General features: G+C 51.4%; 1 protein-coding gene across 3 annotated transcripts in view; it reads left to right on the forward strand.

Moving 5' to 3' along the window:
• Nucleotides 1–10,687, forward strand: part of FGF1 (fibroblast growth factor 1) — a 30,678-nt gene extending 19,991 nt beyond the window's left edge. For 2 of the 3 annotated variants that reach the window (XM_033006278.2, XM_042790425.1), the window contains exons 2-4: nt 2,801–2,994; nt 7,956–8,059; nt 8,986–10,687. In XM_033006278.2, the coding sequence (XP_032862169.1) occupies nt 2,826–2,994; nt 7,956–8,059; nt 8,986–9,180 (468 nt within the window). In that variant the 5' untranslated portion in view covers nt 2,801–2,825 and the 3' untranslated portion in view covers nt 9,181–10,687. The remainder of the gene's footprint in view (nt 1–2,800; nt 2,995–7,955; nt 8,060–8,985) is intronic. The other variant, XM_042790427.1, reaches the window with a different exon arrangement.
• The last annotated feature ends 211 nt before the right edge of the window (nt 10,688–10,898 follow it).

Below are 10,898 nucleotides of genomic sequence, written 5' to 3' on the forward strand. Positions count from 1 at the left end.
ATGTTTCTCACTCCTATCCGTCATCAACCCAGGAGAATTCTGAGTGCCTTTTACCCTCAGCTAAAGGTTCAAGAAAAGCTTTAGTTCCAGTAAATTACACAATAGCACTGATCTCAATTAATGCTCAGTAAAGCACTAAAGCCTTGCGTACCACGTTGAACGACTTGAAGGCTTTTATTCAGAGAAAGCTTGGCAGACAGTCGTTGTTAAAAAGGATGTACAAGAAAAATTTGATCTCTTGATCAAGGAAAGTATGATCTCTTGACAGAAAAATAAATTTTGGGACCAGAAACTCTGAGAAATACCTAATTTCAGCTGCCTCACAACTGTGTTAAAAAGGGATTTTTAAGCTATACTTAGCTAGTCCATCACCTGCTTTGGAAAGCCACCAGGAACCATAAAGCTCCTGAACTCTCTTGTGTTGCTTCACCAACCTCAGGGCTGGATTCCAGGGCTAACCCATGTTAGCATCTGCAGAAAGCCCTTCCCCAAAACCTGGTCTCTGTCGAATGGGGGATCTGTGAAACTTCACAACTTCCAAACACAGGAAGTTTGAACGCACCAGCGCTGAGATGGACACGGCTTTTGGGCGATTCAGGAGCAAGGGCATCAGCAGAGGCAGTTGTAAAACTTGGCTGGACTCCCTGGGAAAAAGTTGATACTCTGGGCTTTGCAAATAGGTCCAGAGCAAAAGCGAGCTTTGGGGAGGTGCACGATATGGGGATGAACTGACCTGGGGACAAACTGTCCCAGGGACGATTTTTAAACCTACATGAGAACCAACACAGCCTCCAGTGCAGAACAGAATATAGCTGAAGAAGTGCTGGGCTGATAAAGTAACACTTGGTAGGTGTTGGTCCAGCAAATGGGACTTCCCAAACAAGATCAAAATGGTTCTGGAGAAAGGGCGGTGGGGAGAAGTTTAAAATCATTTGTCCCTGCACTTTGACTCTGCATTCAGCTGTTGTATTGGTGATTTAATATCTCCATCTGCAGCAAAACCCAGGCTGATAGGAGGAAAGAGAAGCTGTTGCAAACCAACAGCTACCAAAAGGCCTGGGATGGCAGGGAATTTTTTTTTTTTTTTATGGTTGTCTTTTCCTCTACTAAGAAATCTCTCTGTTCTGACAAAGACCCCAAGGGGACACATCTGAGAGCAAGGGATGAAGTCTACGTACTAACCAAAGCTGGTTGCAATGGCAGGGTGTGTTTTCCGCAATAACGATGAAGTCTTTGTTTCCAAGGTTTCAGCTTTCAGCAATCCAACTTGCAGACATTTTTATCCTCTGCAGGCTTTTGGGATCCACTTGAAGGAGTAGTTTCTCTGCCTTGCAGCTGCTTTTGCAAATTTAAATACTCAAGAGTTTACAGCCAAATGTTTAGAGATTATATGTATATCTACGTGTGTGTGTATGTGTGTGTTGCAAAGAGCTGCAGTCCTCAGTATCTCCCAGGTCACTCTAAGTACCACAGCAAACCCACATAGTATGATGCTGGCTCCATCCTAATGTACCAGTAGCACAACTCAGTGCCAAAGAGACATTTTTACAATCTATAAATACATAAACTGTGACTATATATTGTTGTCCATAATATAGCTATGGGAATACATGACATTTAAAGCAATTTCCTGTATCTAGGTTTATGCTGTGCCCTTTCTTCTTCTGTTCATAAACCCACTTCTCTAGAAGCACTACAGAACTTCATATATGAAAGACAGCATATTCTTGAGAGATTTTAAATGTAATTTCTAGGCTAGAAACATTCAGATAGATTTGAATATGCCTGGAATACACATGGGACTCTGGTCCCCACCCACCCACACGCGGCCATGGCTGCCGACATTCACAGCGTCTTTCTCTCACTGGTCTGACGATCCCTTTGGGTTTTGGCACACTGTCTGCTTAAACATGGATCGTGATCACCCAGTGTCTTGCAAACTGAGGTTTCGGTGCGACCTCCATGCATTTCCCCAGCCCCCCCTGAGAGGAAGGGGCACTCGCAGGAGATGGAGCTCGTTGCTCCTGAGCAGCTGGTAGTGCCCTGTGCCCACTGCACCCTTCTGCACCAGCCAGAGCTTTCCCTTTCCCTTTTAACCACTTTTATTGAGATGCAAGGTTGCACAAGCTTGGTATAACCTAGACTCAGAGTTCCTTTTTTCCATACGCCACTGATCAGTGTAGGGGTAAATCTCCTGCTTACCACCTGGGCAGTGACAGCCTCCTTCCCCCCTGCTCATCTCCCACAATATCTAACGTTTGTTCTGATTTTTAGCATGTGCGTGCTTTGGCCAGGTGAGATGCAGCGTGCCAAGATATGAAGTAATATTTGCTATCTGGCATGCAGTACGTGTTGCAATACCTAGTCATAATCATGTTTGAAAGTTATAATAGTGGAGAGAGTTATTAACCTGGGCTCCCTTCCTGCCTCCTGTGGGTTTCAATCAGACACTGGGTGTTTTTCAAGCTTTTTTTTGAGCGTATAATTTTAGTACGTACGTCAATAGAAAGCAGAAAGAAAACAGAATTTACTATGATAAAATTAAAAGGACAGAGTCCCTACCACCCAGCGGGATGACGACCCCCCCCCCCAACACCTCCCACACCAAGGAGCATCACCTTTCGGGCTGTGTCACTGCCGGAGCCATCATCCGCGCCGTGAATCACCGGCCTTGCAGCCAGCCCGGGTCCCGGCTGGGGACCCCCAGGCTCCCTCCCCTCCCTTTAAAAACCGGGCAGCAGCAGCGTGTGCCAGCACTCGGTGCCACTGTCCCTGCCCTACGCCACCGCATCTCTTACAGCCCGGCCGCCGGGAGAGGCTGAGCGATGGCCGAGGGGGAAATCACCACCTTCACCGCCCTGACCGAAAAATTCAACCTGCCTCTGGGGAACTACAAGAAACCCAAACTCCTGTACTGCAGCAACGGGGGCCACTTCCTACGGATCCTTCCGGATGGCAAAGTGGACGGGACCAGGGACCGCAGCGACCAGCACAGTAAGCAAACCCAACGGGGCTTCTTGGTGCTCCTCCTTGCTCCTATAATTTTATCAGCCAGGAAGGGGGGAGCTGGAGAAGACAGGCTCTGCACCAGTCTCTCACTTCTCCTGGTGGCAACGCACCTCCCAGGAGGTCAGGACACCCCCCCAAACACACCTGCAGCCGGCACGCAGAGCCTGGAGAGGCACGCTATGTGTGCTAGTTCACATCTCCACTAGCATTATATCTGAAACCGGTTATCAAAATAACCGCAGGCAGGCAGACCATACAGGACCAAAGCGCTAATTGCAGCATGGCTGGCTTACGCAGCAAGCTGGCAGCTGGGAAAAAAAGGCTTAGGAGCAGCCTCACAGCCTACACACACGCAGACATCACACATAATTCTACATTATCTTTGCATTTGCTCTGGGTTAGGAGATTCAGCACAACAGCGGGGCTGTGCAGATGCGATGTTTCCCAGCAGTGCATCTTCAGATGTGAAGTCGTCAGCCAGGGTGGGAGGTCAGGCCCACATTCCCCCATGTGCAGAATGGATTTTATCTGCACATTCTCCACACAGTGTCCCCTCGCCTTTGGGGAACCTCCCTCTCCCCTTATGCAGCAAATTAAATCCCTGCAGGATGCAAAAGCCCAACAGAGGCAAGAATCAGGTGACAGAGTTGTTTTGTGACTTACGGCTCTAGAAATGCATTCGTGTCACCATTCACTTTTTCTCTGAAAACAAATATGGCTTATCCTATGCTGAAACAGTTACAATGCATTGTACATGCATCTGTGTGTCACAAAAACTGAACAGGCCATCCGCAGCCAGAACCTCCTCTTGCCCGTCCCTGTGCCCTGCAGTCGGTGATGCTGGTGGCTCCAGCTTATAGGATGTTGGGGACCTGCTGCTGGGATGAACTAGCCACGTAGATGCCAATATTTGTCCTACCATTCACACAGCCCACTGCCTTTCTAGGAGCACATTCATTCTCCATCATTGGCATCAAAGTTTACCCAGGGAGGCTGGCAGGACTCGCTCACCAAAAGTGCCATTTTTGTAAATGCTACTATAAGGTGCTGCAGACCAGGTGACGTAGGGCAAACCTTAATATAAAAAATTAATAATATTATCCTCTATGGCAAGGAAAGGTGCATGCTTGTCTGATTCAGTAGCTGTCCATGTCACCAAAGACATCAAGAGCTCTTGCCCTGCCAGCAGTTCACACGACCTGAGCCAGGCCGTGGTGCTGAGGCTCTCTGGCTTTGGCCAAGCCCCACAAAGCCGTTAGATGAGCGCTGAGTACCTGGCCCGACACCGAGGAGCCCCTCGCCCTCAGCAGCGACCGGGGGGCTGCCCAGAGCAACCCCCCCAGCAAACCACAGGCAAAAGAGAAAACAGCTGTGTAAGGACAAAGGCACAAAACCCAAGGAATTGCTTGGGAAGTTTTAAGCTTTTAGGGCTCTTGCACTTCTAAAATGCTGGAAAGGATTTTTTTAAAACCAATGCCCAAGGAGAGCTGGACTGGCAGCTCAGCCAAGCTCCCTGTGGGGCTCTGCAGGGCTCTTCCTCACCGCCGCACGCCGGAGCTCTCGGTTCTCAGCAGAAACCTCTGGGTACACCATATCCTGGACATTTACTGGAATATAACTGGGACCTGCCAGGCTCCTATCTGGTGAGAAAGAAAGGCTGGGAGAAGCCAAGTCTGCCTTACAAAGTGCTAAGAAAAGCACTTTTATTTTCTTTAAACCACAAGCGTACATGTGGCTTTCTCCCCCAAACTTAACCTTCTTGTTATTGTTGTTTTAATGAAAGGCAGTTTATAGCAGCATTTTAATTATAAACACTGTTTCCTCACCACTCGCACAGCACGAGGGAGCGCTCAGGGACGAGCGAGAATGAGCTCAGCAAGGCTGGATAAACACAGCGCGGGGCAGGCAGCCTCCAGCCCCGAATAAACCAGGCACGAACCCTTCCCAAACCCCTGCAAGAGGCCGACAAGGGCGCTGACCCAAAGGATCTGCAGAAGACAGGACCGGGCTCACCGGACCCACAGGCCAGCAGCTGGAGAGGTTGTATGAACTCAACCAGCGTCTCTGCAGCATTTTGCCACAACTGAGATCTTGCTGGAGTCAGATGGGGGACGCAGAGATGCCTGAGTGCCCTGGGGAGCTCCGCATAGGTTTGCAGAGCCCGCGGCAAGGCGGCATCTCCTGGGACACGGGGTGCTACTGGGGACAGGAGCACCCAGCCCCTGCGCCCCAGCCCTGAACCTGCTGTTCCCCCGGCACTGACGCTACCGCACGGCCCAACCTTCTTCCTTTTGGCAAAGCAATCCCATCACCTCAGAGTGAGAATTTCCCCTCCAGTCCCCACGGTTGCACCACGCACGCAGGCAGCGAGCGCGGGCAGCAACCCCTGCGCCCACCGCGCCCCGGCGCGCTCGCACCTCGCCAGCTGCTGGCCTGGGGCCACATGTTTGGAAACCTCTGCCAGAAAGGAACCTCCTGTAAATGATCTCGTAAACTTGGATATCCAAATGTACAAATATTTACAGAGAAAACTCCTGGAAGGGCTGCGTGCCAGCAGAGCAGCCCTGCCTCTGAGCACCGACGGCTGCTCATGGTCCTGCCCCTACGCCCGGCAAATGCCGGAGTGGCTCAGCACCGGGGGAGCAGCCCGGATCGTGACCTGCGCCATGGGATGCTGGGACAAGTGCCGGCCAGCACGGAGCAAACCAGATCCCTATGGGAAACCTGGGGGTGACAGCGGGGAGCGACGAGGCATGGGAACGCCCGCGGCTCATCCGGGAAGCCAGCACGCAGGGCTGCGTTAGAGCCGGTGCTTTCCAAACTGCCCACGCGCATTTGGTTCTAGATAAATATCAGGAATTCGTACTTTTTATCTTAAATCGCTTCGCCAGGTGCTAGCCCCAGGATCAGGGAGGATCTCTAAGGGAAAAAGAAGTCGCTCACGCCGAGCCCCTGTCTTCCAGCCCCACGTAAGGATTCCCTCACCGTGCCCTTTGCTGCCGTGCGTGGGCATCTTGAGCTCTCATCATGAAACAAAAGGGAGTTACCAGGACATTGCAGACCCTTGAGGATGAAGTCCATGCTCGTTTCCACAAACAGCCTTATTTTCTCTGTTTCATCCATTGCTTCAAGGAAGGAAATACCTGTACAGACCTGTAAAAAACACAAGAATCTGTGCATGAGCTCCTTCCTCCTCACCTACCGTTCTCCATCCCTCTGTGGCCAGAGACCTCGACGTCCCCATTGGCATCTGGCGGGTCCCCCCGCTCCCCTCTCTTGGAGGCAATTTTTAGGACAGTATCATCATTTTTATCTCATTCCCCTCTTTCCCTGGTTGGGCTTCTCCTCAACCACAGCCTGGGCCTGCAGCACCGCAGCGAACACAGTGGGGCTGGGGGCTCTCCCACTGCCGGTTTGCCAGCTCCCAGACTGAACCAGGCATGCACCGGGACTGCATATCACTGCAAATCTGCACCCACACAATTTACTAATTAATCTTTAGTTTTAGCAGGAGATGGCAAAAATTAAGAGTGTGAACCATTACAGCAAGGATTTTACTAGGACAGGGGCTTCTGCCATGCCAGGAGGTAACATTACCTTTTACCTTGTCCAAATAAGGATAAAAAAAAAAAAATAAACTTAAAAAGGAAGGAAAGAGCTGGAGCAGAGGCATCCATTCATATTTCATTCAAACCAACCTAAATATTTCTGTTACAAAACTACAGTAAAAGCTCAGGTAAAAAGCTGACTGAGAGATGGGAACGATCATTCAGAAGGGCTGGATTTTGCAAGTCACACTGACTATAACCGCAGCCCTCCGCACATGCCGGTGGGGCTGCTAATTGCTCAGACTCGAGTTTTCCTGCCCACCCATGAGAGCAGCGTGGGGTCCTCCCTGTGCATGCAGTGCTAGAGCGCTCTCCTCCCAAAGCTCCTTCCAACCAAACGGCCTCTTCCTGATAAATAGGTTAAACAAGAACTTGAGCCAAGTTTTAATCATTTTCCGAGACTCCTGTAATTAGCAAAGTAAGAAAAAAAGGAACCCACAAGGGGGGAAAATAAGTAACCAAATAGAAAGGTTCAATCTGCTACATTAGGTAGAGGATGCTGAGGAGGGAGGTGGCCCAGACCCCATGGCCTGCAGCTGACCCGCTCACCTTCCCCCCAGAAAAGAGCAATAAGGAGCATTTTTTGCCCCAGAGTTTCCAGCTGCAGCCCAGCATCGGAGACGGGGACGGCGAGCCAGTTCCCAGTGGGCTGCATGAACTGATGCAGCATCACCATGAACCCATCGCCGCCGGGTTCAGACCCGGGGTTAATATCAAATTCACGTTAGCGCTGCCAACGAGGACAATCTAAGACCTGGCTCGTAGCTACCTATGAGAGGAACTTTTTTAGGATGAAGATCAGCCCTTTCTGTTTCTCCATTACCCATCTACGACGCGCAGGATGACGCCAGCCGTGGCACGCTGCTGGATGGGATGCTTTGGATCAGGGTTTTGTAATGCTGCCTGCATCTGAAATCTGTCCGTCCCTGGTTTAGCTCTTGAAATACTTCTTCATATGTCACTCCTTAAGTGTCTTGTCAAAACCACATGAGAAATTTGTAAATTAGAGCCAGAATTAAAACCCCAATCTCCTGTGTCCCATTCCAGCGTCTTAACCAAAAGGCTGCCCTTCCTTTGATGTAAAATAAGGAAAAAATTGGTTTTTGGTTCCTAAAGCATGGCTGTGGGGTTTCTTTGAAGGAGAGATACAAGGAGACACTTTTATTACACGCTATACTGCTTCCTATAAACTCTTTATAAGCTGGGCTTCAGAGCAAAAATACCCTGCTGACTTTCCTAGCAGCTTGGACATTATCTCTGACAACTCTTCCCCGCCCCCCCCCATTTCCTATTTTCCTTTTACTTTTGTTGTTGTTGTTGTTTTATTTTTACCTTCAGTTCAACTCCAGCTCAGCGCGGAAAGCGTGGGAGAGGTGTATATAAAGAGCACCCAGTCTGGGCAGTACCTGGCGATGGACACCAACGGGCTGCTCTACGGCTCGGTAAGTAGGAGGTTTATGTGGACCAGACACAGAGAGGGTTTGAGGTTTGCAGAAATCTCGTAGCTCTGAGTAATGCAAACCGCAAGCAACAATTAGCCTCTGTTTGTTATTTTGGCAGCTGGACGGCCACTCTTCATCCGGCTTTATTTTGGGTGGAGAGTTGGGGGGGGGTGAATAAATAAATAATCAAATAACACCATTTCCCACCCTGCCTCTTGACAAATACTGGATTTCATATCTGGAGCAGCAGCTGCTTTGCATCCCCTTGGCAGCTGCCAGAGGGGCTGTGGGGGACCCTGGCTCCTCCAACCCTGCCAGCACCCTGCCAGCCCCCTGCCCCTCTCTCTGGCTTTGCAAGGCAGCTCAGAGCTGCAGAGGAAGCGGCCCCAGGCCACAGCCCACAGCCGCTGAGCAAAGACCTCCCCGCATTTTCCCTCTGCATCCCAGGTGCACCAAACCCTGCGCGGGAGGCAGCCGCAGCATCCACAACATCACAGTGGGAGCGGGATCAGGCCAGGCGGGAGTTAACGCCCCCCCCATCTCCCCTGCACCCAGGAACTGGAGGGCACGGAGACACCGAAAATAATCTGGGTCTCTGAGAACAGTCTCATTTATAGCAAAGCACATGGCATGTAGTCCTGGTTGCAGGCTGCTTAGCCACACCAAAGAGCTTTTTTGTTCTCCGTGCTCGTGCCTTGAACTCGCAGCCGTCACCGCGCAGGTCACGGGCAAGTTACTGGAGGAGTAGCCCGGGGGTCTAAATCAAGGCTACTGACCTCCAGGCTTTAAAAATGAACTGTCTGGGGGCATGAAGATCTGAGATGGGTCTGGCTGGCACCCGGTTCCGGGAGTGCTGGAGGGGACACACACCCTCCTCCCGACGGCATCGCCCCCTCTCACTGTCGCTACCCGGGGCTCTCTTTCAGCAGTTACTGGGGGAGGAGTGCCTGTTCCTGGAAAGGATCGAAGAAAACCATTACAACACGTACGTCTCCAAAAAGCATGCAGATAAGAACTGGTTTGTAGGGCTGAAGAAGAACGGGAGCAGCAAGCTGGGGCCGCGGACTCACTATGGCCAGAAGGCGATCCTCTTCCTCCCGCTGCCCGTCTCATCTGACTGAGCCCCAGCCCAGAAGCTCAGAGACAACCCTGAACCCCAAAACCCAACTGCTGCTTCCTCCTTTTCCCTCACGCTCTCTTTTTGGCTAGTATGACAGAGCCAAATGTTAGAGCTCCGAGCTTTAAGTAAAAGCTTTACCAAAAGTAGACAAAGGAGATCTCCTCCGCTCTGCTCAAAGCTTTGCAGAGATGAGGGGAAAAGCCCCAACATCCCTCAAGCCCCACCAGCACCCCCCACCTCTGCTGGGGGCCACACACAAACCTGCCCAGGGCCAGCACCCAGAAATGGGGCCAAGGGCACCCCAAGGACATCCCAGTTATCAGAGAAATGCCCGCTTTCACTGTCCCCGGCCATTCTAAGGCAAAACCTCCCTGGATACTCTGTATTAACATATATTTATCCACCCAAATATGTAGCTTCCAATATGCCCTTCTAACAATTTCAGCCTGCACCAGCAGCCCCGTTAGCGCATGGCAGCCTGGTTAAATGCTCCCTAATATCTGCGGCACGTTAAGCTAAACGAGCATCAGCCACAAGCTCCAAGCCCTAGACATCCCAGCCTCCCTTACAACATGAATATTGCTATATTTCATTCTAGTACCTGCCATATGTTATTTGTATTTATTTATTGAGTAAATATGTCTCATCTACAATCTGTTCCTAAGTAACTCCAGGCACCGAAGCCCCTTGGCGTTGTCCCAGGGAGGATGGGGCAGTGGGGGAGTGACCAAGGTCTGCTGCTGAGGGTGTGATGGTGCAGCTGGAATGGGCTGCATGATGGTGACAGTGCATCGCACCCCATTCCTGGGGGAATTCCACAGCCTCCCCCTCCCCCCCCCCGATGGCTGGCTAAACGGGGCTCTAAAATTGGCACTGGGGCCCCTTGGTGACTCCCAAAACCTTCCCTGAAGCCACGTTTCTCCTCCCCTGGCACAAAGCAGATCTCCTGAGCGGCTTGAGAGCCGGTCCTGCCAGGCAAGAGCATCACGGGATCACCACGCTCTGTCCCAGCACATCCTCCCCGGGCACTTGCAGACACCCGTGGGGACCGGGCACGAGCTGCCCGGGGGGACGGGCCAGCCCAGGCACCACTGGGACAAAGCCTTGCTGAGTCAGCGCTTCTCTCATCGCTTCCTCCTGAGTGGCAAGTGCATTTTACAGCGAGTAGTCTCATGTGTAGACCAGCCCAAAGCCTTTAAGTAACCTTTTCCTGGTGATACTGCATTAAAAAGTAAATTGGGAATAGGTTTAATTCTGTGTGACTGGTCACGGCCCGGCTGAGGTGGGGACACGGCCAGGGGTGCCACTCTCGATGGGATGGATTCGACAGCTGAAGAAGGAAAAGCACCAGAGTCCTTCACTTCAGCAAGGCTGGAGCCACAGCCCGTCCCCACGGTGGGGGAGCACTGCTGAAACTCCCCACGGGCTCAGACCTCTGGGTGGTCTCAAGCTGTAAATAAAAGATGCTGGTACAGTGGCAGAACAATAAAGTTTGATAGGAAATATTGCAGCAGGCTATCTTTGGTCTTAAGAGGTGCTCAAGTAAAAAAAGTCTCAATCTCTTGGCAGGGGTGGAGAGGGTGAAAATGGGGGATGGTGCTTCTTCACCAGGGGGGATGAGGTTTGGGATGAGACCCAAAGGGCTGGTGGCAGCCCCCGCACGGGGACACCGCAGGCAGGGGACCCTGTGCCACAGGTGGGTGACGCAGCAGACCCCGC

The sequence above is a fragment of the Tyto alba genome, unplaced genomic scaffold (assembly GCF_018691265.1).
Source record: "Tyto alba isolate M040663 unplaced genomic scaffold, T.alba_DEE_v4.0 Super-Scaffold_17, whole genome shotgun sequence".
Taxonomy (NCBI): Eukaryota; Metazoa; Chordata; class Aves; order Strigiformes; family Tytonidae; genus Tyto; species Tyto alba.